The sequence below is a fragment of the Numenius arquata genome, chromosome 3, assembly GCF_964106895.1.
Source record: "Numenius arquata chromosome 3, bNumArq3.hap1.1, whole genome shotgun sequence".
In the NCBI taxonomy this organism is placed as follows: domain Eukaryota; kingdom Metazoa; phylum Chordata; class Aves; order Charadriiformes; family Scolopacidae; genus Numenius; species Numenius arquata.
Genome location: NC_133578.1, coordinates 8,780,587 through 8,806,644, shown reverse-complemented (window position 1 = coordinate 8,806,644; position 26,058 = coordinate 8,780,587). Strand labels below are relative to the sequence as shown.

The 26,058-nt window shown below is 40.9% G+C and overlaps 2 protein-coding genes across 2 annotated transcripts in view; both read right to left on the bottom strand.

The window, feature by feature from the left end:
* Positions 1 to 79: 79 nt before the first annotated feature.
* LYPD1 (LY6/PLAUR domain containing 1) lies at positions 80 to 15,135 on the bottom strand. Its single transcript, XM_074145260.1, has 3 exons — positions 15,084 to 15,135; positions 13,915 to 14,052; positions 80 to 315 (listed from the first exon to the last, which is right to left on the bottom strand). Exons 1-3 carry the CDS (start codon positions 15,133 to 15,135, stop codon positions 80 to 82), a joined length of 426 nt encoding a protein of 141 aa, XP_074001361.1.
* A 1,279-nt stretch (positions 15,136 to 16,414) lies between these two features.
* NCKAP5 (NCK associated protein 5) overlaps positions 16,415 to 26,058 on the bottom strand; it is a 371,849-nt gene continuing 362,205 nt past the window's right edge. Inside the window, exon 19 of the mRNA XM_074145259.1 lies at positions 16,415 to 18,042. Coding sequence (XP_074001360.1) covers positions 17,761 to 18,042 — 282 coding nt within the window. The 3' untranslated portion in view covers positions 16,415 to 17,760. The remainder of the gene's footprint in view (positions 18,043 to 26,058) is intronic.

Sequence of the window (26,058 nt, the reverse complement as noted above, 5' to 3'; positions counted from 1 at the left end):
ACACAAAATAATTGCAGTGTCTTTGAAGGAAGGAGGAGACAGAACAAACTGTGACAGGGCAAAAAAACTTGCTTGAAGTTTAGCAATACAAGAACAAAAGAGCCAATTTAAGGAGCAGAACGGTGGTTATCGCGTGTGCCCTCGGCACTGCGCCAGAATTCCCTCTCTTCTTCGGCCGGGGTCCATTGCAGAGTGGAGTGTTGCAGCAGCTGATACAAACAGAGTTCACCTTCCCCGGAGAACAAAAGGACTGGTACCCAGCGGAGGCTATCAGACACGCGGCCGAAGACGCGCAGGATTTGCGATACATGATTCCTGTGACACAGAACAAAGGTTACTTAGTTTCATGCTTGAAAACTGTTGCAAAACCAGTTTACATTTCCAAAGCAAGGCTGGCGTTGGAGCCAGACACCTCAGCTGTGACACGGGCAACAGCTCTGCACTGCGGGAGAATCAGTCACTCTGGTTTAGAATTTTCTTTCATTTGATTCTGGTTGGAACCAAAAACATTACAAACTTGATTTACATAATGTTTATCAAATGATGCATTTTATCACCAGAATTCTTCATCTTTTGGAATAAGCTGTTTGAATAGCTATAACTGAAATGCAGTTAGTTTGAAAACGACTTCTGTTTCTGTTGCTGAACATGTCTGAGTTGTTTAAGGTGTCAAAGTAATTACATTTTTCTATGCTGTTAATTTGTCTTTTGAGCATTTTTTTCCTTTTCTTGTTCATTTGCTGCACAGAGACAAGTAACCAAGAGTAAAAGGAGAATGACTATCAGCAAAACTTTCATCTCCCCTCCCCCCTCCTTTTATTTTTTTAAAGAAAAACTAGAAGTACTTTTCCAGGTAATCTCAGTTCTTGCTGTCTTTGAAGCTTAACACTCTTAACGAGAACAATTTCCATTTGTAGACAAATGGCTTTTCTGAGCTGAACGTCTTCCTTTTTTAATGTAATTTAATTTAATCTAATTTTAATTAATAATCTAATTAAGGTTATAATTCCTCAAATTGTTTTTACCTGAAAAAAAGTACATTCTGATGTACATAGCTGTTATTTTAAAATGGTTTATAAAGGCTTTAAAATGCATGGTTGCATTTTCCCCTGTCACAGTGGAAAATGGTTGCAGCAGTTCCACCTCTCATTACTCTAAAATTTTTCTGCAAGTGATACAGTGGAAATTGTGTGTTAGAAAAACATAGACATAAATAGATAATGGAGGTTTGCTTGTATTGCCTTGCAGTAACAAAAAGAGGTAAATATTTGTAAGGGTAATAAAATCACTATTCATTTTGAATATGGCGTTCTCAAAAGTTTCTTTTTCTTCTGAAGATCGTGGGAACAGGACTCCCTTGGAGAACGGTGCCTCTGCGTCCTGTAGCATGGCCCCAGAATGTTTTTAAATACACAGCAATCAAGACTTATTTGGAGGGAGTGAAGCAGGAATGTGACCTGTAGGTATTGAACTTACAGCGTCTGCAGATACTTGTTCGGTCCCCAGGGACTGCAGAAATAAGCACAACAGCACCTACCCAGTCCAGTAGATACCCCTGAAGTAGCGACTGCTTTGTATGAAGTGCTTTGTGGAGCAGCAACACGCTGTTTGTTTGGGTTATGCTCAGAAAGAAAGATTTCCTGTCTTCAGAGAGTTTTAATTAAAGCAATTCTTTTATACTGTCACAACATTGCTACCATCCCAACAATGCAGGGGTTTCCCTGTTTTGTGTTCTCCCTCTGCAAATCTAAACTCTGAAACGTGTTTTAAGGCTATCTGTCTACTTAAACTTATGAAGAGAAGCCCCCAAGTCAGTGTTAAATCTTCCTCTGTCTCCAGTGAGCTTCAATCAATCAAAACAGCAGGTAGAGCCTTTTCTCAAGAAGGGAGAGGAGCTACAGGCTGTTCTAGCTGTAACAGCAAAAACACACAGATCAAGAAGCAGAATCTTTATTACTAGAGTTTGCAAAAAGAAGAGCGCTCTGTCTCTATTGACAAACCACTGCTGTCAAGGAGCCTCAACTGTGCTGCCACTGATCGGCTTACAATACTGAAATCTCAGCTATGTTTGCCACAAAGTCCTGGTGCTTTGTCCATGTTCCTCCTGCAGTCTTCCAAGAGCTGAGGCAGACGTGACCCTTCCCGTGGCTACAATTAACTTTTTTCCTTCCCCTTCCCTCTTGAGAAAGGAATCCTGTATTCAATGCAACTAGGCACAGCGATTGTTTTCCCGTCTCTAATCCTGCATCTCCTCATCACAGATTCTTTCCCTGCAGCTACAGCCACCCACCAAACTCGGCTGTTCCTTAGTCTTCCCTATGAACAGCAGTGAATCTTGACTATCCCCTCAAAGACCAAGCCTCTAAAAAGCTTTTGACATTGGCAGGTTTCCTATTCCTGTTGTTTTATAGATCACTCTCTTCCTGCCATTTTCTTTTCACAGGATTCCTGCAAAGCCCTGTTCAAAATTTGAATGACTAAGTGATTTATTAATTAGGTCCCTGAAATATTATATACTTGGCAATTTTCCTGTAAACTAGGAAACTAGAATTGTTCAGTGCCGTGAACAATTAGATAATGCCCTCTGAGGCATGGTTATTACCAGGCAACTCTAGGAGACCTCTTCTGCAAAAAAATCAAGTCCCGCATCTGAACTCCATGTGTTTGGAACAGTTCTGTTCTGCAGGATAAATTCCACAGAATTATCCCGAGCACCTTTTGAAGTCAAAACACAGTATTCTATTCCTGCACAAACTGAAATTTTACAACTCAGAGTTTCACTCTCAGATGGACCGTGTTCATGCCTAAACAGAGAGAATAATGTAGCTAGTAGTTAAATCTCATTGTAATGCTTCTCCTGTGGCTTTTCTGTAAATATGTCTTACAATAGAAAATTCCACTCCCAAATGATTGTTTATTCCCATTCCCAGCTCTAGTAACCTGAATTGTAACAAGATTCTTTACTTCATTAAAGAAGTCAGCACTTCTATCAAGTTTCAATAGCTACTTGGCTAAAGACGCGCCCTTCACGTCCAACTTTTTTTCTTTAAGTACTGATAGGTTCTTTTGAGCTCGCTAATCAGCTGCTATCACACACTAACTGTGCTTTTTATGACGCATCGGGTATGAACGAACTTGATCAGCATAGAAAGGTGGTGCTTCTTTCTCTGAGTATCTTTATAGCAAGATACAATGAAAACAGGCATAAAAGATTGATGGAAAAAAGAGAGAATGTTAGCACTACAGGAGTGGCATTTTTAAAACACTTCAGCTGTGACTTTCACTTTTTTTTTTTTTTTTACCATGAGTGTGAAAAAGCAATGGCACTTTAAACAGTATGAATTAAAGGAAGGCAGGAAAAATACTCTTGAACCTTCTTCCTATCATATTGTGAGTCCAACTTAATTGTGATAGGAAATAAATCAGTACAACTGACTTCTGTGGTTTGATGCCAGGGACACTACTGTCCTTGCTCCAGCAAACAGGTTAATGTACCCCCGTTACTGCAGTTCACCCACTGAGTTCAGATGGGGCAGCAGCAGCCTTCCAGGATTATCTCTAGAGACTTTTCCTCAGACTCCTCTCTTGCAGTGGTTAATTGTTCTGTTGAGCCAGTTCTGAAACTGTTTCTGAGATCTTCCCGAATCATTCGCCACCAGCAGGCTGAACTGCAGACAGTTCTTCAAAGTGGTTATCTGCCTCGTAAGACTCATACCACAGACATAACTGCTAATTACCGGATATTCTTGCTTGAGCAATCAGCTTGATACATTCATTAACACATCACCTAGAAATATAATTGCAAACTTTTCTAGGAGCTTTTCCTCTCCCTCAGACTGTTCCAAGTTGCTGGCTAGGCAAGGGCATTTTACACTCTGCTTTTACTGGGATGGCGTCACTCCCAGCTACCTGCCCTCAACAGTTTAATGCTCAATTAGTGTATTTACTAATATACAATTAGTATATTTACTGCCTAATCTCTTGATGGATGAGTACCAAATAATTCATCCTTTTTCATGGATTACAGGCCCCCAGCAGCAGTATGGGTTATGCATGTGCGTAGGCACTATAATGAAGTTTTACTATTAAGTACCTACTACTGACCAGTTGATTTTCCTTCTTTTTGGCTTCAAGGTTTGGGAGGTTGCCTGAGTACTTGAAGAGAGGGGAGTACACTTGAAGAGAGGGGAGTACACAAGGCTAGAATATCTGTGCGATAATGCAAAAATATTCCACACCCTCTCCTTCCACATACACCTACTATAACTACTAATTTTTTTTTAAAACAAAACAAAACAAAAATGCTTGGGCTTAAATTGGGCATTGAAAATTTACCCCTGGACTGAACAACTTGCCCATTGTTACACCTCTCTCTGCCCCACGTGATCATACATTTAGATAGTGTCAATGCCCAAACTACTGTTTCTGCAGCACTTCTGCCTTACTCCATGCAACGAAGTGATGGTGTAAATCTCAAAGGGTTTTCTATGGTTTGTGCTGGTAATACTGAGTTGCTCACCTAGATCCATTCTATACGCACCTCCCCAGCTGTCAGCTCACCCCCCTCCCCCCCCCCGCTTAGCTGCAGCCTACTCCTGTGCATCCACAGCCTGGCACTCTCTTTCGGCCGCATGTTTAGTCTTGATAGCAACAAACAATTCATGCTACAATTTATTCAAATCCAAAAGTGAGAGTTCTTCCACCTACCTTGTCTGCAGAGCTTAGTACACGCTCTCTTGAATAACAGCTTAACTTGTTACTAGGACAACCAAAAAAGGTGACATCACACCTGCTTCTTATACTGTGTGTATGCAGAAGGCACCAGAAGGTCCAAGCTTTTTCTCCTACTGCTTGAAAAGGATCTTATTAGGCACCTCCAACTTTTCTGTTACAGCAGGTACAGACAAAAAAGAGCACGTGTAAGCACAACTCTCCAATTTAAGAGCCAACCATAATCCTAGTAGCGTGTAACTTTAGTTTGCACCTGTACCCCCGAGACTGTTCTTCAGCAAAATACGTAGAGTCTCTGAAGCTGAAATAGGCAACTAGGAAATAGGCAAATGCTCTCTCTCATGGGCAATAACTGACACTCCTCATTTTTTAAAAAAGCTTTTGCTACAGTGTTCTGTACTTATCCAATTTCGCAGGCATACATAAAGTCAGATATGTCTTCTGCAACTCATTCCACAAATACTGCTTTAGCAAAGTCTTCTGCATGTAGTCCCAGAAAGCCTGCTGCATCAAGTCTTTCAGAGCATTAGAAAACAGCCTGTGCCCAGCTAGGGTCCAGGAACAAGGCATCCTTGAGCAGTCACAAAACTGCCTTCTCAGGATTGGACCAGGAGTTGGGGACATACACAGAGCCACAGCTTCAAGTGCACAGAGAAGTTTTACAACTTAATATAACTCAGAAGGTTAGCAGGCAGATCAAGGCAAGTCTTGAGGTGTGCCATTAAGACTTTGCAGAATTTCTCCACTCAGCTCTTAGATTTGGTGCTTAATCTTGCCCATCTCCTCCAAGCAAAAAGCAGAAAATGAGCCAACACTGGACAACTCGTACTGTGGCACATACAAGCCATGTGAAGCCCCCAACAGCTGTCCCAGCTCTCGTGTTGGTTAGTGTACTTTCATGATTTGTATGTGATTTGGATGTTCTCTTAATGTTGTTGTTCATAACAGGCACAAGGACCATGTGTATAAACTGACACTCCGTTGTTTTAGTACCCTGAGTAGTTCCAATTAGCTTATTTCACTGAAATTTTCAATCTTCCAGTCTTGGTGAATCTGCAAGTTTTCTTTCTTTTTAGTTTTTTAGTTTTCATAGTATTTTTTTATGCCCATCACTGGGTTTGGTATGATAATTGTCTATTCGTTAGCTAGTACCTGTTCACATATATCATACAGTGACAGACTGCAAAAGGTCCTATTGCAATTTGCTCTCTGTTTTCTAGGGAAAGTGATTATAAATATTTTATCTAATATTTCTAAATATGTTAGAAGGTGACTGAATGTTGAAAAGCGATCATTCTGACATTGTGCTTCACCAAACAGATCATGTTTTCAGTGATTTAAAATAGGAATTAAGGTTCCCCAACACAAATCCTTTCATCTATGATTCCAAACGCATTGTTGAAATAACAGTTAAGCCAGTGTAAAATATAACCATATCCAACCATGTCCTCTGTGTTTCATTTTACAGTAACTCTTCCTATCCTCATCTTCTCGACTTTCTCTCTAGAGCTCATGAGTGGTTTAAATAATTTGCACCTTGCCAAAAATTTTATCATGAAATTTACTAATTGACTTGAAAACAGCTAATTAAATACTTCAAGTAACCATGATCAGTGCTTTCCAGATGAAAAAAAATGGAGGCACTGAAATTGACTTGAAATCTATTTCAAAGCTCACACACTTCCTGATTTTTCGTCCTGTGGTTTAGGACTGCAGCTATTTCATCCCAATCCCCTCCCTTTGATGCATTAGGTAGACAAGATAAAAGCATGTTCATGCCATTAGGCTCTTACAGGAGTATACAATTCTGTAAAAAAAATAAAACCAAAATAAAATATCCCCCCACCAAACCCTACCTGGTTGAATTAGCATAGTTTCATCATGATTTTCTATGAAAACTTGACTCAACTCCTCCATACATTTAGCACTTTTAAATTAAAAGTTGGGCTTTTTTGCAGAAACTAATAGGAGGCTTTTGACAATGAAGGACCGGCCTCCTCACCCTCCTTCTGACCCTAAATGGCATGGCATCTTGCAGAAATGAAATCACCTTCAAAGAAAACTGGACAATTGTTGACCGACACAGGACAAGGGTTCGGATTACCGTGGTAGCTCTAAGTCGTGCTTTCTAATTCTGATATGGGAAATATGAATCAAAACTGCATTGTTAATAGTGTAAATAATGGCACAGAGTAGTCTCTGTCATTGCTTGCAGTATCACAAAGCAGAAGCAAGGCATTAAACTGCTTAAAAATGCATGGGCTGAGAAAGTTAAGTACAGCTGCTAATGGTGGTATTATCAAATAATTTTTTTAAAGCCACAGAAGGCTACAGACCAGAAGTCAAAACTCAACTTTCACCTGCAGATATAATTCTTTTGTTTTCTACTGTTCTTATTTATTTCTCTGCTCATTAATGTGGACTTAGAGTCAAGCATTAAAACATACAAGCCTTCGAACAAAGCTGGCTCACAGCCTTCCATCATCTGTTCTTTCCTGATATAAAGGTAAGTAACCGCCTTAGATATCGAGATTAAAATATACATTATCTTCCAGCAAAAGAGATGACCTTAAACTTAATTTTCAGAATCATGTATTGGCATTTTTCTTGACAATCCTTATCTGCTGAAGCAAACCGGGATGCCGCAGTCCTTATGCCTTTACAAATGGTGAAGTGCTATACTCTTGTAATAAGTCCCATAAATAATTTTACACGTGAATAGTCTTGTTGCATCCTACTAATTAATGTTCTTACCAATTTCAATGGGAGGGCTCACGTTTACACTCACATGCCAGTACCTTTGAAATCCATTCAGCTTTTATGTCTTTAGCTATTTTCATGCTTACAGTTTTACAGCCTGTTCAACTTCAGAGTAGAATTGGCCTGTTTTTTATTTTACTTTTTCCCCATTCAGAGACTCATTGGCAATTTCGCAAAATAGGTTGTATCAAGTTTTCCAAAAAATAGCCAGGCTAAAAATGAAAAGTGGAAATGAAAACAGTTTGGATTAATTAAAACATCCTTACCAATGTTTTGATAAGGAGCTAAGACAAGTGATAGGGTAAGGCCACAAGAAGTTTTTGGGAGCACAGGCTCTTTTGTGTGTGAAAAGCAATAGGAAATGCTTAAAAGAGGTTTAAGAGACACCAGCTTTTGGGCACTGTATCCTCACAAAATTCATTTGTATATCTTTCATACAAGTCTGAGAAATAAAATAACATAGAAAGCTATTGTCCATGTCCTGTGAAAAATGAAATTCACTGGACCAGATACCACAACTTCCTTAAAATAATACAGCCCTTCATCATTGCTGCACTTGGATCTTTGTCATGACTTTCAAGTCATAAACTGCTTGAACTGTTAACTCCACTGTTGCTTGTCGATACTAAAAGGCAGTCAGAAGGGCAATCTACTACATGCTGCCTGTGATTTCTCCTTAGCCGATGCACTTAGTTCAGTTCATCCCATATGTGGCTGGACGTTTTCTGAGCAACCCAGCTATTGGAAGGAATTTACTAGTAAGAAAACAGCTTTGGCATCTGAAAAAAGTGTTTCTGAATGGTAATATATCCACAGCGCCAAGTTTTCAGCATGCAGTAAAAATTAACAACATATATTACAAGTGTTTTATTCAGTATCAAAAATGAACTGCATGTTTTCAATATTGGTTACAATGTCTTAATTTCATTGGGGACCAAGCAGCACGAGATAGGATACTATAGGTAACAAATACCACATGCCAAATTTTTCTTTATTAATTGTCAGTAAAGATTTATTATATTATACTTTGACTAAAAAAAAAAAAAATCAAAAGTGTTTTTGAGTTATGTTGATATGCTTTGACCAAAAGAGACAGTGTAGAAAAAAAAAAATTAAAAAATAAAAAAAATCCACCACCAGCTCAGTGGATGTTTCGTACTGTTTCTAATGGATACTGGGGATGCAGCTATTACCTATAAAACTTTAATGCCTACAGTGATTCTGAAGACATTAAACTTTGTTTGCTGTTTTAATCATTTTGTCAATAAATGGACACCAGAGTATAATCTCCCCTTGATATAAGTATGCAACTAGTAGTAGTACTAAGGGAAGTACTATATGTGAAAACAGAAAAAAGTATGTGCTTCTGTAATCCTGAACAGCCATACACAAAACAACTTAATCATGGCAGCAACACAATAAGATAAAAAAAAAAGCAATAATCACAGGTAAAGAATTTACCATAGGCCAACTCATCACACAACTTAGACACTGTTTTCCTCTGCCTAATAAAGCAAATGACTGGGAAACCAATACTGAGAAAAGTTAAATAAATAAAATTATAGCTCAACAGTGAGCTGATGGTCTTGTTCATGATGTTCCCATGCACTGCTTTTAAGCACACAATTACAGCGATTGCTTCAATTACACTGCATGATTATAGCCTATGTAAATACATTAGAAACACCTTTGTGAACCAAACAAATAAGAGAATTTTCTTATTACAAGTTAATAGAAATAATGAGGCTGTTTCCCAATTCACGTGCAAAGGAAAATTCATAAACAATCTTAGTTCTATATAGAAAGACTTTTAAAATATCAGTCTTGCTACTGTGGATCATTTTTTTTTCTTCCTTGCAAAAGTAAAAGTTTGTGAAACTACGGTGACAACTACATTAGAGCACAAGGTATGTTGTTCAAAACATACACATGGGCAGGTTTACTTGCAGAAAGCTCTGAGAAATTTACACTGGCTGCCTTTCTGGCCTGATTGTCTCATCCTTCATGCTTTATTCCTTTCTGATCTACTCACATTGCAAGTTTCATTTTGCCTTAAGTAGGTTTTAGATCAGCCTTAACGCTCAGATAGCTCTTGCCTTCAGTAAAAGGTAAGCTTCATTATCAGTATGTTTTCTATGATATATATATATAAAATCATATATACATATCATCAAGAAGTTTCATCTGATCCCAATATACTGTGGGATTTCTTTTTTCCTATGTAGATTATAAAAACAAAGGAGCACTGACATGTCTAAGTTAAAAGCTCATGGATGGGAAGGAGAGAGGGAAGTGGGAATCTACCATGGGTATTTCCTCAAAGTATCTGCAAGTGGAATTATTATAAGCAAGAACTTTGGTCCAAACATTTAATTTACACACTACTAGAAATGTATCACTTACGTTAATTTCTGTGGAACAAAAATGACTTCATGTAGTCTACAGTGCCACTTCCCATGCCCACCTTTCTTCCCTCTAAAGGAAGAAAGCATTGTTTTGTTTTTTTCTTTTCAGGATTCAATTAACAAACTAATTTGTAAGATTTTGCATCGCAGGCACAATATTGTCCTGTCCTTCTGTATCTCCCACTGGAACGGAATGTTAACATAACTGCATAAAAACTTGTTCAAGCAAAATTTTTAAATACAACTCTGCTTAAAGTGAGAAAAATATGTTGTCATTTACTTGACAAAGTCTCCAATGCTGTGCACTGGCAGATCCCCAAAGTGCAACAGGAATATAAACTGCCATAACAAAGTGCACATTTGCAGGGGAGGCAGAATTAGACTAGTTCCACGTAATCACTTAATCAGATACATGCTAACATACTGCTCAATTCATTTGAAGTTGTGAAATGGAGCAAATTTCTACCTGATACTACAAACAACTGGGATAACGTGCCTGCTGATCCAATTCAAAACATTAGTGACTAATACCTGCATTCTTAGCTACTCGCATCAGAGACTGTCTCAGTCACAGCTACTTTTTAAGCTCTGGGTTAGGAACACACTGCTGTTATTTCTCACCTGAAGCCAAAAAGCACTTCCTAAGATTGGTTCTCTGGAAACAGAGATAACGTCCTGAGAGAACACAGTGACATTTAAAGCACTAACCCTAATTTTATAGCAACTGAAGAGGAGTGGTTTGTTTAACTATGATCAGGCATAAGGAACTATTTACAACTTAAATGAAAAAAAACGCAGAGTTGTAGCTCTCTACTGCCTTGTTTATAGAAAGCTTAATATAGAAATGAAGCTGAACCATAGAGCTGCCATTGCACAACTCAGTGAACACCAACATATACATAAGAAAAAAGAGTCACTGGCTACACGCTGGGGACTGTGCTGTAGGCACACCACAGAATGTAAGTCAGTGACCCCCTTGATAGCAAAACACACAGATTAATGCATACTGCAAAGGAAGGGTGACTACATCAATAGGTTACTGATTCAGACCATGAACTTTATCTCAAAATATTGCATTTAACTTTTAAATAAGGTTTAGGGAAACTTGTAACATTTTGCTCACTGACACAGCTATATTTTATTAAGGACAAAAATGGGTTAGTCTATAAAAATTAAATTATACTCCTTTGACTGTATCTAGTCAAGAGGAAAAACTCTTAATTATAAGACTGTGCCGTCAAATAAATGCAAATTCACATCTTTCATATTCTGGGTTAAAAATTCAAACTCAAGTCTATTATAAATTAAAATCAATATTTGAAACATTTCAGCTTTCAGCGATAAGCAAGAACCAAAAGAATCAAGTTATGAAATATACTGGTAAAAGTAGAATGAATTATTAAATAAAACTTGAGAGAATAAGGCATTTATATTACACACATTTAAATATCAATTAGGAAAAAGAAACAATAAAGGATGATGAACTGAATCATCTGTTTTACAACCAATCCTCTCTAGAATTGACTGAGGATAACAGAGAAACTAAGCTTGCAATGTAAATTTCACTCCATTTGAAATAGGTTAAAAATTTAGATTTATTCACTAGCTGAAATTTACAATCTTTAAGCTTAAAATGAATAAGAACTGCATTTACAGAAGTAAATTAAATAAAATAGAGCAGTGGTACCTGCTATGCCCAGCATGCTAGTTACCTCCTAAAGGGAAAATCCAAGGATCTGCTTGGAGACAATATAAAATTCTACAGAAGGAAAAAAAAAAACCAAAACCAAAACAAAACAAAAAAAACCACCCGGAAGTTTCTTTTAAGAGCTCCTTATTTACTATGTTGCAAACCAATTTCTGCATAGAAGTAAGGACAAGTTACGCATCAATGTGTGTCTAAAATCTATTAAAACACTTCCAGTTTGCATTTTCAATGTGCCAGTCACACTGGCCAGACTGCAACCTTGCCTGCTAGTCTGAGAAGAGATGCACGACTGCCTGCCCAATCCTACACAGGCAGCACACAAGTGGCTGCTTCTTACCACATCCATGGGTGCGCGTACGCACACATGCAAGCCCACTGATCCAGAAGAGTTGCACTTTAATCTGCGAGGGGTTTACTTGACTGAAAATGCTTTTCTAATATTCACCTGAAGGGAAGATTGCAGATATGCTTCTGGAAGGCTGATACAGTCTAGGGTTGTACTGAAATGAAAACGTGAAGGAAACAGGGAAGATACTTAAAAAAAAAACAAACAAAAAAACCAAAAAAACAAACCAAAACCAAACACCAAACAACTGTTAAGAATTCAGTGAGAACTGAATTTTTTGTCCATGTCTACAGCCCTTCAAATTGTCATAACATCCATTCAAACCTATTAGAAGTATTATAGAAGCTGTGGTGTGCAATAGCAAAGCCTTCATTCATTTGGAGATACACAGACTTTAAAAGTACCTTGCAAGCCCTAACTCTGTCCCATCCCTACCCTCTTTCCAAGTAAATTTGAAAGAAATATATACATAGCTTGAAAGAGACTAATCTTCCTTTAAACATACAGGGTTTTTTTCCTACACTGGAGAGCTTCTACATATTTTACAGAAATACGGTGACCGTGGCTCATGTTACCCAGGATGAAACAGAAGAGCCAGTAGTTCGGCTATTGTTGATAAGTAACAACAATTCTTATTATTTTTCTGTGATTCCTAATGTAGTGATCTGAAACTACCAGCATAAGTGGACCTAGCTGATTGATAAGCACTTTGAAAATAGCAATGAATAGTTTCCTAATGCAAAGAACCAATGTTACTGTTGAAGACAGAGGTGAGGGATCCTGCTGTTACTGAAGGACTCACTGAGAAAGGACAGACTACAGCTCAATTTTTATTAACAGCATAACAGTCCTTTACATCAGTGAACTCCAGGCTCTAAAGCACTGCCCTCAGCTGCAAGATGCACAATCCCAGAGAGCAGCTTCCCCTTCAATCAGGGTTCTGAAGTCCCAACCTGCCCTCTGCTTCTAAGCCTGATGCTTGGTACAGATGTCACATCTAAGTTGAGGCACACCAGTGAGTTACTGCTACTTTGCCTTTTTTAATCCCCAGTATCTTCACGGCTGTTGGCATCGAGAGCAGGATGCTGCAGGAACGCCAACTCCCACAAACACACTTCCCTGCCACCCCGCCCAGCCCTGAAGTCCGTATCAAAGCTGTCATCTCCTACTCCCATAGATGGCTACAGAGCAGCGGGGTGATCTGAAAACCCAGGTATTTCTCCCTACATCTCAGGTGCTGTCCATGGTGCTGAATAAAAAGAAGTAATTCCTGGCACAGCTCAGGAGACAGTACAGACCAGACTCAGAATCACGGATAGTTTCCTCTTGAACACATTTATCTCCAAATATGCTAACTTTAATTTTAATTACACTACGAGAAAAGCCCCCTTAGACTTAGAAAATGAGTATGGCAAATATATCCATTTGTGCCCTCTTCTCCTCCCCAAAATGTTCTTTTTATCCCTCCCTTTTGCTTGATGGTGGTTTTTTTTTTTTTTTTTTTTTTTATGGATGAAAGCAAAGATGACTAGACTTTCATTCCCTTAAGATGAACCTTCAGAGTATATGAATTGCTAGAGTAAATAAAAGAAAGGAGGGAATTACTAATTTAATGCTCTTCCATCTCTTGGGGGAAAAGCCCATGTAATTAACTGTAATGAGATTAAACTAACTTGTTGTTATTAATTTCCCAGTGCAGGGAAACTAAATCTGAGACCCATAAGGCTGTATTAACAGCTTTATCAACATTTGGCTTGCATCCTTCAGCCTTTACACCAGTTTTAAAGGAAAATGATTAACTTTATTGAGTTGCAAAATCACTCAGAAGTATAGGAAATTGAATCTGGTCCCTTTAGGTAGGAATGTCAGATTCATCCGTAGCTGAAGACTGTGAATGGGTGGAGCCAAAACCAACAAATGCCACACTACACAAATAAACAGAACTATAATTATGAAATTCTTACCAAAACTTTTTTCCATTACTTCTTTCTGACACATATCTTGAACATTCACTGTACAATTCACGATGAACTCTGGAGCAGAGCAGTCATTATTTAGCTGGAACTCCTCACACTGGTAGCACTGTATCTGCAAACCCAAGCCTGCAACAGATAGTGTTTTGCTCAGAATACTAGTAGTAATAATATTAAAAAAACCCCACCACAATCAACATGTGCCAGAAATCATCCTTATCTTTCCCTCATCGAATTTTGCTCAGAAAAAGTAAGACTTTGACAAAAGTAACGTAAAATAAACGTGCCGCCCACTCAGCTGAGGCTATGTCTTACGCGCTTAGCACCTGGTTACGAAGCGGGCTCCTTTCCGCGGGGGCTCCGGCGTTACCGCCGCGGCGCGGGGGACGCTGCCGCCAGCAGGCGGCGGGGCACAGGCACGGCACAGGCACCGGCACCGGCACAGCAGCCGCTGCCCCTCGCCCGCCCGGCCCCAGGGCTGCCCTCAGAGCAGCGGGCTAAAAACTACCCGCGCTCTGGAGAGAGCAACCCGACTAATACATACGCTTCGGCTCTTATCTGTGCCGACGGGTTTACTTAGCTACTAATTAATTACAAATGATTTAATTACTATTTTGCCATGCACAATTACAGCTACGGAGCATCCTTCACCTCCCTCCTTTATCATGCAAACGAGGTGCTCCGCATGCCTCGCCAGGAGCCGCTCCTCTCAGCTCTCCGCCGAGCCCCGCAGCGGCTCCCGGAGCCCCGTCGGGGAGCAACGAGGACCCCCCAGCCCGCCTCTCCCCTCCGCAGGGAGCGCTGCGGCGGCGGGACCGAGCCCGCTCCCCGCAGGGGCTGACGGCCAGCCCGCCGCCCGGGGGAGAAGTGCGCGGCGCCGGCGGGCAGCATCCTCCGAGTCCAGCGCCCGGTGCTGCCTGCGGAGCTCGCCTCGCCCCGCGTGCAGCCAGCGCCGGGGGCACCGGGCAGCGCCCTCGCAGGCGGCGGGGACCTCTCCGGGCCGCGGGCAGGAGGGCGGGCTCCGCTGCCCAGTTCCCGCTGAGCGCCCGGCGCCAGCTCCGTCGAGGGGCTGCGAGGGGGACGAAGCCTCGCTGCGGGCAGCGCCGGGCAAGCCGGGATCGGCCGAGGCGCCTGCAGGGGAGCGGCGCGGAGCCCCTTACCTGGAGCCAGGCACAATCCCCAGAAAGTTGCGGCGAGAAGGAAGAGCCGCATCCTCCCGGAGCCGCGGCCGCCGGGCTGCCGTGCAGTCGCGAAGGGGCATCAGAAGGAGGGAGGCAGCGGGGGCGCCGCGCACTAGTGCCGCTTCCCCGCCGCCTCCGCTGCCAAGAGGCGCCCCGGGAGCAGGCGGCGGAGCCCGCCCGGCTCCCGCCCTGCCCAGCCCCGCGCCGCGCTCCAGCCTCGCTGGAGTTGAGCACTGAGACTAGAAGAAACTGTACGAGAAGCGAGAGCTGGGGGGCGGCTCCCCCCTTCCTCCTCCTCCTCCTCCCCCAGCACCATGTGATGCCGGCGGAGCGGGGCGGGGATCCCCGCCAGCCGCCCCGCACCGTGCCTCGCCGGGCGCCCTTCGGAGATGGGGAAAGTTCGGCGAGGGAGCAGACGCCCCGCTCCTGACCCCGCACGCAGCCCGGCCCGCACCGCGTCGCGGCGGCCTCCTTCATCCCTCCTCCCGCCCCGGCGGGCAGCTCGCACCGGCCCCCTCCGCTTCCCCGCCCGAAGCCCACAGGTGGCTGTGGGGGAGTTACAGGCCAGGCCGGGCCTGGCTCCCACAAACGCCCCGCAAAGCCCACCTTCCCCGCGTGTCCCCGGGCTGAGGGAAGGTGCGACCCCTCGCCCTGAGAGGCGCCGTCCTCACCCCTCGGCTCCCTGAAAGGGGAATTAAAGCGGACAAAAAGGGAGCGGGTGGCCGCGTACGTGTCGGTGCAGCGCTCCCCTGCCTCCTCCGCGGACGCTCGCCCGGGCGGTTCCGGGCTTTGCGGTAGCCGGCCGGGCAGACCTAGCCCGGGGCCAGCTGAGGCGGCGCGAGAGGCGCGGAGCCGTTGGCGGGCAAGGCTGAGGCGGCGCGAGAGGCGCGGAGCCGTTGGCGGGCAAGGCTGAGGCGACGGCGGCCGTTAGCGCGGCGAGGAGGACTGAGGCGGCGCGAGCGGCGGGAGCCGTTGGCGGGGCGGGACGAGCTGAGGCGGCACGAGCCGTTGGCGGGGCGGGCTGAGGCGGCGGCCGTCGCGGGGCCGGAGCAGCGGGCAGCGCCGGGGGAGGGAAGGGCAGGCTGAGGCACTGCCGAGAGGTCGTCGGTGCCGGAAGGGTCTTTTTCACCCCGTTTTAACCCAGCCTGAGGAGGTAACTCGTCCCCCCCTCCCCGGATCCACCGCGCCAGGGCTGCACACGCAGGCCTGTCCCCGGCCGAGCAGCTCGGCGGGCCGTGGGAGCTGCACCCACCCTTACACCGAGGTGTCTCACCAGCCCCCTCCAAAAACCCCTCTTTCGGCACAGGTATGCGAGAGAAGTTTTATTTACGAAAGATGTTTCAATGAAAATTTCTTAAAAGTCGAAAAAGACGTTGCAAGTTTACGGCGGAAGTAGACATAAAATATAACAAATTGCACAAAATATTAACACTGATCATACAATATTTCAAAGATTAACAGGCATGTGCTAAAGAAACTGTAGAGTCTAGAAATATCCCAAATATATCTAGTTTACAGATCGCTGTACAAAAAGCAGTTATAAATACTTCACATCTAGAAAAAATACACATAACCTTTGAAATAGACTTTCCCTTACATATAAACAGCCTTTGTAGAAAAAACAAAAACACCCAACACACGCCAATCCCCCGGCTCCTAGATATGTTTGAACTGGTTAGCACCGACATGTTTAAGCGTGTCACCAACAGGAGCTGAGTTTTGTTTTTTTTAAAAAAAATTATCTCTGCATTTACAATTTAATGAAGACCAGACAGGGACTACAAAAGGTAACGCAACAGGGTATGTTCAGAAACTGGTGGGAAATGAGCACAGAGGGGGTGGGAGCAGAGAAGCTGCGTCGCAGTCAGAAGCGGAGGGCGGTTTGTGGAGTTCTCATTCCTACGAGGCTCCCGCTTGTGTCAGCAGTGAATTAGTTTGACCCCGATCTTTCAAACAGTTATGCACATGATTGATGAAGTCAATACCAGCAGTATCGAGGCTTTTAATCTATTAGTTTTCTCACCATGTCAAAAGTCAGAACCCTTTCGAAATAAGACGTCTGTTGTGAAGTCGCAGTAACTGAAATGCACGTTTCCCTAGAACACCTGTATGGAATTGCACTAAGAATAAAAAATAAAATATGTTTTGTAACAGGAGTCGAAGAAAGTTTGTTACAGATGATTTGGCAGGCTCAGGTTTATGGTAACGCAGTGTTTCTACATACAGTTTTAAGACTAGAACAATTATAAATCTTTTTTTAAAAATCTACTAACTGTTCTTGTTAATATTAACATCAAATTTTTTAAGTTAGTAATCTGCCATTACAGGAGCATAGCACCAATTTAATATTTATTGCTGTCGTTTATCCCTACAAATATATTTTCCCAAGATATTTACAACTGTACAAATATTCACAAAAGTGCAAAATTAAGACTCTTTTCTGCGTAACCGTTCCTCATGTTCCGTGTTGCGTCTGAGGCGGCGCGATGTCTGCCATCTTGCCTTTCCTATTGCTGGGCGGGGGAGGGGACAAGTCAGAGCCCCCTGCCACGAGTACGGCCATCTGGGGGGAGAACGTTGATCCACCGTCTCTGCTCCCCCTTTGCTCCTTTGGCTCCGTTGACGTGCCGCAGTCACGGACCACTGGGAAGCGTCTCTATACGTCGTTGGAGCCTTGGCTGGCACAAGAAGAGAAGCTATCGTAGAGGGAGTCGCTCAAGGATTCTAAATTGTCCATGTCGTGCCTACCCGAGCTATTTAAGGAAGCTTCTTCGTTCTTTCCGTTTTCTTCCTGCTGTCCTTCAACCTTGTTCAGACAGTTCTTCTCTTTTTCTAATAAAAGTACGTTATTGCTGTTAAAGTTATTGAGAGACTCCAGGGAAATTTTAGATAATCTATTCTGGGAATCCTCTTTTGTTTCTTCAGTTTGCTTCAATTTCTGTAATAAGCGAGGGAAATATTAGAAACATATTTCTTACAAAAATAAAATTATCCTACCATACACCATTAATTTCTGTCTTTCCAAAGTTCACAGGGTTAACAGAAATAGATTGTGCGATGCTTAAATCTCCCTTACAATTAAATAGAACATTAACGTCCATTTTAGGATAAATCATAACTTTAATGATTCTGCTGAGACAAATAGGACTCCATTTACAAAACAGTTAAGTGCTATTAACGTCTGGAGTAGCAGATCCTGGGTATGCATGTGTTAAGCATCTCCAGCATCTCCACAGTCATTTATATCTTCCCCTTTAAGCATACTTTGGGGGGTATGTTTAAACCGGTATTTGTTTAAGTAGAGTTTGGAGTCTGCTAAAAAAACGGTGCATAGACACGTTCAGAGGAGAAAAATAGCATTTTCCATAGATCACAGGCGCAAATGAAACTTGCTAGAGAATAACCTCACGTTTTGCATGTGTAAGCCTATTGATTTCCACCCACCCAAACCCTCTCTAATAGACAAGAAAGCAACAAGACAGGAAATTACACTGAACTGGGCCAATCCCCACAGACCAGAATCAATCAGATATTGGCCAGGCCTACTCAGAGAAGTGTTGTAATTCTGCGGGAACACTGGCCCATGTATTAGCACATTATATTAAAAACGCACAGTAGGATTATAGGGAGTAATTTTATCCCTTTGTCAGCCACTGGTATTTTCAATCAGAGACCTGATCAAGGAGTAGTTAGGGAACCGCGCAGGGAGCCGTTCAATAAAAATGACCCGCCGTCCATACACAGGGGCCTTCAAAATCTGTGCAACTAACTCCTCTTACAGATAATATTATTGCCTAAATGTGAGATAACATTCAACGTTTTACATTCAGCATCCAACAACCTCTGGGAGAGGGAAGATGCAAGAAAGCTGAGATACGCTGCCAGAGTGCAAGCCGTTCCTCGGTTTTGGTATTTACCCTCAGATAGCGAAGGGTCAATTGTTAAATTACTCTCAATCCAAGACACTAATATTTCGGTTTAGACAGAAATCAAAATGGTATTTTAATCACACTGAAGATAAAGCACGGCCAGACGTGTGCATGATGTGGGTCATTGCATAGGCAGTTGTAAAGGGTCATTAGAGTTTTTTGAAAAATTCAAGTTCCGAGTAAGTCAAGTGTTGTGCACGCTGGGCTGCTTACCCCTGGAAATGTTGAGCAAGAGGAAGACAAACTGTTACACAGCTTGATGGCTTGTTTTTATGGCTAGTTAGATAAAAATCGAAATGCCGGTCCAATGACTGTTTCTGTTGTGATCTTGTCATATTTCATAAGCTGACAACGCCTGGATTAGGTTAGTATTTCTATCAAATGTTTCAAGCAAACTTAAGCAAAGCAACAGGAGATGCTAAAGTGTTGGGAAATTAAAAATTTGTTTGCTTCATTAATTAATCTTCAGTCTAAAAGATTTTAAGGGATGTTATATTAGATTCTGATTTTAGATGACAGTTAAAACTAAGGTCTTCAATATCTGTAATTACAATGTTTTCCAAAACAGAGGAATGTAACACCTAGTAACTGGAACAAACACAAACTCAGGACCCTTCAATAGAAATTTTCCACAATTTCAGCTTAAAATGTTCTTCCCTTTGCTCTCATTTGAAATATTATACAATCCTACTGAAACAGTTGTTTCACTTCTCTGTAGGCCAGATGAGAAAATTCACACACATGGCATCAATAACATATATATTAGCACTTTTTCCTCTTCAGAGTACTAAACCGAAAATACTTTATTATACGACAGACTACATGATTTTTCCCTGCGTATATTTTCCCCACTTCACAGCTTTTCTTTAGACAAATTGAATGTGGCCGCTTAGCACAGACTTGGGGCTGCACGAACTCAATAGTGGTCTTACTAAGGTCTATGATAAAAATTTTACTGATTCAAAGGTGGCCAATTTCAACTCCTGGGTTTGAGGAGCAGAGTCACCTGGAGTATTTGCCGTACCGGGCAGCCCAGGTGACGGATCAGAATGAGAGCAGGATCTCTGGCTGGCTGAAGGGGAGGTTTAAACCACAGGACAGGCTGGAGTGAATTCAGTGGTATATTCTGCATATATACAGTATCGATAATTCATTATACCCTACAAGCGCAACCTAGACTACAATCCTACTTTAATCACACCCTAGTTTGTCATTTAATATAAGGCTATAAAATATATTTGAGAAACTGGAGGGAACAAAAGTATTCTCTACAAATTTTAAGTAAAATCATTGAATCAAAAGAAAGTGAAGCGAAGCCTATCAGTGAAACCCACTGGCAAAAGACACACAGAGCAGTGAATAGAACATCTATGATACATCAAGAATTCAAGGAAAATGTAATTGTAAAAGTTGTTATAGCAAAATTTATTACTAAAATAGAGACAGAATTCAGAAATAAGTAATGGATATTTTTTTGGACACATAGTTGTCCTTTTTAGATGTCTTAATGTTTTTTTTTTGTAAAAAAATATAATCTTTTCCTTTCTTTAACACATTACTGCAAGAGTATGCAAAGGTAATGCTCATGTGATATGGACAGTAATACTTTGTGTTTTTTTATTTGATGTAATCTGCTCGGCTACAATACACTGTTTCAGGCATAGCATTATTCTAGGAGCTAGGGCCAGCTATCACTAATTTATAATCAGGTAAGAATGTGAGGTCATCTGGATGGGACTTTTGGTAGGGAATATTAATGTGCTAGAACTGTACGCAGATATCAGATGTACAATATGTACAATCTGATGTTATCTCATGATTTTATTAGTACAGCTGCACTTAAATCTGTTCATTTTTCTGTTAAATCGCATACGAAATCAAAATATTTTTGTAGTTAGAAAATTAAAATAGGATGTTCTAGTTCTTGACACATGGAAGAAATATCATCTTGAGCTCCATGAGCAAAAATAAAGAAAACTTTAAGCTGAGATATTAATGTAAGAATTTGCATGATCAACAAATCATTTTCTCCCACAATAACGAAATTATGTACATTCCTAGAGTTGGAAAGTCACTGATAATTTCTTTAAACTTGGCGTGCCAGAACAAATGTTACCCCAAGTACTTTAAGAATTTTTTCTGTAGTTACTATAGATACGATTTGGAAAAAATTACCAAAGAGAATTTATTTAGACTCAAATTAAAGTTTCGTATTTTTCATGGCAGTCACAACAGCTGCTGGATGAATCAAAAGGCAAAACCAAAGCAACTATTATTAGAATTTGTTTGATAAATTCTGTATGCGGTTAAGTAGTGCCTTTAGTTTTGTTCATGTTGGTTTGTTTCTGACCTCAGCGGAGTCACAGATGTAACAAAGAACAAGGGTTAGCCCGAAGATGTTAGTATTGTGCATTTTAAAGCAATTAGTTCATTAATGCATCTGAGAGTCACACTAATGTGAACCAGTAGCCTTTCCTGCAGATAGAATGTTTGGCAGCAGATCAGATGTGTTTTGTATCCACGAGAACTGGTTGAGATTGGGTAATAGTGTAGAGAGCACCTAATCTCTAGGTCATGGGTTCCAATCAAATCTTTCCTATATTAGTAGTGACTTTCTGCATAATGAACAGGTGGTTTTATCACCACAGGAAAAAAAAAAAGGAGGTGGTGATTTTTTTCAGTGCTGCTAGAAAAGCCAAGATGGGACCAAGAGTACGTGCTTGCTCTCAGACTGGATTCTTCTCAGAAGTAATACTTAAAGCCATTTCAGCCTGAAGGTGTTGACTTTGCTGCTGACTGTTCTGCATCTGCTCTATGAATAAATAAGGTGTCTGCTGCTTTCAGTGCGGTCACTTAGATGTTTTCCTAAGTATTGGCTTAAGGAAAAAGATAAAATGATGTAGTCACAGGTTTTGATCTAAGCAAAAAAATAAAAAAGGCTCAGTGCAGAAAAGGACTGTGATTTTCACATTGCCTCTGTAAAAGCATTGGCCCAAGCTATACAACAATATATAGCTTGTTTTACTTACCCTAACTATCTTTTTGTATAGAAAATCCATGCTGTTATAGCCTTAGGGTACGATGAGCATTTGTTGTTCTACTCTGTGTAAGTGGAGAGCTTCCCACCACTGGAGTTTCGTAGCTAGTCGGTACAGGGTGGTTTGTACCACCTGAGAGCAGTGACTAGTTGTCAGAAGAGGAGAAACTCTATCTGACATAATACAGAGATTCATCACCAGTCACATCACTTCGAAATAAACTCATGAGTCATGAATCAGAATAATGTTTCTTTGTTGGCAACATCCTAAAGGGAATAACTAAAACCCATTAGTGATATAATAAAATCTGGCATGTCACTTCAAGCACAGCAAATTAGGAAAACAAAACTAGCCTGCAGTTACACTGATACATTATAAATAGGTGTTATTTCTACATTAATACATCAAATTAGATTATTTTTAAACTATAAAAATGAGAGGTTACATGTGGGTAGAATGCATTTTCAGTGCTGTGTGATCAAGGACCAGTCACAACCGTGGCTGTTGTGAACGGCACAAAGCCTCTGTGGGTCCAAAAGGAAGAAGCGGGGAAGGATGGGCTGGTTCCCAGGTACAAAGGACCCACAGCTGGGATGCAGAACAGAATGCAACAGCAAGTCCATTTCTTCTGTATGGCAACATGCAGGAGCTCTGATTGCCTGGAGGTCAGGCTATGCTTATAAGGCATGCTAGAGCCCAATACTAGCAATGAACCATTCTGCAGGATAAATGTATTTTCCAGCTGTCTAAGTTTAGTTAACCAGCACTTTAAAGGGCTCAGAATCAGTTACACACAAGAATAAAATGAACTTTATTTATGTCTCTCATGCACTGGGCAATTTAGTTTTTAGATTAACACAAAAGCAAGAAGGGCATTGCTTCAAGTGAAGTATAACTGCAAAACACTATTGGGTAAAACCAACTAAATTGCTATGAGAATTAAATATAGATCAACAAAATCAATACTTAATTGTATAACTCAAGGTCTTTCATTTCAGATCTGATGTCTAATAGGAGATACAAAGTATGTTCCCTTTTTATTTTTTTAGTTATTATTTAAAAATTTATTGTGAAGGAAAACAATTTTCTAGATTTTTACCTTTCTAAAAAATTATTAGTTACTTTGTCTGCGTATGTTCAAGGTAAACTTGATCCCACAATGCCACTGTTTCTTATTTTCAATTCAGAGTTTTACCAATTCAGATATCCTCTAGTCCTACAATTGCTTTGTATTTATGACACTAGTGGGTCTAAGTGGGATGTGCCGTTGCAGCATTACATCGGTTGCTCATATATAACCTGTTGAGTAGGCCATTTTTAATATGTTCGCAGCCTCTTGTAAGACAGGTGTATTGAGATACTGAGCAGTATTCTGATCAGAGATGTACTGGTGTAATCAGAAGTAACTTCCCACTGAACTCAGTGGTGTCACACGACCAGTTTGCAGTAGGAAGGTGTAACGTAAAAAGGGTTGGTTTTGAGCTACCAGGCAGCAGCTCTCTATCAGCCAGCCAGGACAGAAGGCAGCGGAAAGCGAACAGTCTCCAGATCTCATTTAACATCAGGTGGACGGGTAACACTCTGCAGTGAAAATGGTTGTACAGTCACATCCAGGAAACTACAAAGGTGAAAGCTGTAACTGTGTGACCTCTGCTGTATTACAGCTGAGCTAAAAATGTGATGTTTGAACTTCTTTCTCTTTAAAGCACAACCTTAAATAATAAGTTAAGCCTTGCTCTCCCTTGTATATTGTCAGAAGCTTTCATCTATTTTCTTGGACTGACAGTAAAATAATTTTTGAAATAATGAAACATTTTTCTTTTTCCTACTTGAGCAGAAATCCCACGATTATTTTGCTGTACCAGACAATGACATTCTCAAAGACACACCATCAGATTTTCAAGATAAACAGTAAGTGCCATTTTTTTTTTCTTGGGAAAAAGTGCACTGATACAGTGTTTTTAAGTTCATTAGTCTGCTCGGCAGCTTAGAGGAAAGCCATATATACATAGGCACATATCATCCACTTATGGCATTACGGGTAATGTAACAATGACAAGAGAACCAAAGCTTGCCTACTGTATTTAAGAGTGTAACGATCTACAAATATATTTCAGTATCACAAGGACAGCACTTCTGATGATCCTGAATTGTAAGTAAATTACCTTAGAGGAAATAAAGCTCATTAGCATGAACCGTGTATGATTCATAACTGCAAATCTGGACAAAACAGATTGCTTAATGAATAGGTGACTGAGGAGTTGAGACTTATGTTGTCTATAGCTTGAATTCTTGTGTGGTTTAGGAGGTAAAAGATAGTTTAGTAAATTGAGCTTTATGCTTTCAAAAGTGTAATTCTTATAAAATGATGAGGTGACTAGGTACATTCAGCATTCTAATGCCAAGAATATCATCCTCATAATTTACAAAATGTATGAATATTTTGTTGATATGACAAGACTGTTTGACCCGATTAGGTATATTCCAGCCCTCTTTGAACTTCTGCAGAATTTAATAAACCAGGGTTTTCAGGTCCCAGTTTCCAGGTCAGGTAAATCCAATTTTTTACCTTCTGTTCAGTTATGAACTGAATGCCACAAATACGGTTGTTCTCTCGTAGTGCCTCAGAATGGCTACTGGATGCATCGAGTATGTGTGGACAAAGTTTATTTAAAATGGAATAAAACCCTATAATTCTAAGTGGCAATACCTTGGGAAATGGTCACAATGCACTTGCTCAGTCAAGTGTGTCAAGGGGAGTTATTAAAAAGAAAAGCAATTAAACAGTGGTACTTTCTCCAGAAGGTAAAGCAGGGCCTCACTCTAGTCACATTGGCGGAATCACCAATTTTGCTTCTCGCAGAGGGAATCTACCCACTGAAAGCAATGCTTACTGCAATCAGAGGCTCATCACAAGGCATTAAGGAAGAAACATCCATGGTGAGAAAGGAAGTTGATACTCAGTTTTTAGAGCCTGATAGACTGAAAATGAACAAGACATGCATAGGATACACTTTACTTTTCAGAGATCCTTTTAGCTTTACTAGTAGAGGGAGTTAAATAACAAAATTGTTCTGATTTTCTTGTGATGGAAAAAAAATCACAGTGAAAAAAATTCATACTGAAAGATAAGATTGCTGAAAAAGTTATTGAACATGACTTAACCATTTGAAGTTCAATACTATTCCTTGACAGAATTATGTTGAGGGTTACGTTGCCAGTGATAACCTACCAAATGGTGCTGGAACTACGCAGTTCAAAGTCACTTCACTGTTTCAATCTTCATTAGACTGTGTTTCACCACACAACATTTAAGTACACAGAGCTTTGTCCTACTGAATGGAAGTAAGTTGTCCTTACCTTGATGAAACTATGGCTGATTGTTTCAATAAAGAAGCGGCTTTATAAAAACAGGGCTACAATTTTATCCTAGATTAGAGACTTGGAGGATTTTTTTTTTTTTTTTAAATTGGGATACCTACTCAGAACTGAATTAAGAAGGGAAAAAAATATAGTTCAATAAAGATTTTTGAAATCTTATACAAAATGTGGTTCGTAAAGAGACAGATTCTATCCCACATTACACTGTAGAAAAAATTTCCTCTCAAACTCAGTAAATGCAGGATCGTGCTCATACAACATATAATCTCACAGACATTTTCAGTAATCGGGGTCATTTTTCTGTATGGCTGAACTATTCTCAGACTACTGTTCCTAAGTATTAGCTGTGTTCTTACCTGTCCTCATCTTCCACCTTTGGCTTTTTTGAACAAGACTATTTATTTTGGTAATTACAAAGACACTTATCGTCTCACTCTCCGGTGATGTCTGAGTTTCTGGCCTGTAGTGTCTGGATGTCAGTCACCCAGCATACTGATGGAAAACGGAATTGCACTTCAAGACTGCACTGCAAATGGTAATTGGTAGTGGGTAATGACTTTCCATGCTAGTAATCCTCTTTTTTGAGTACTGGACTAGATTCACTGC

Excerpts from the sequence above, each read along its gene's own strand:
- LYPD1 (XM_074145260.1), bottom strand. The coding sequence starts at position 15,135 with ATGCGGCTCTTCCTTCTCGCCGCAACTTTCTGGGGATTGTGCCTGGCT. Across the intron at positions 14,053-15,083 it reads GGGATTGTGCCTGGCTCCAG|GCTTGGGTTTGCAGATACAG; the intron begins GTAAGGGGCTCC and ends TATCTGTTGCAG. Across the intron at positions 316-13,914 it reads AGTAATGGAAAAAAGTTTTG|GAATCATGTATCGCAAATCC; the intron begins GTAAGAATTTCA and ends TCTGTGTCACAG.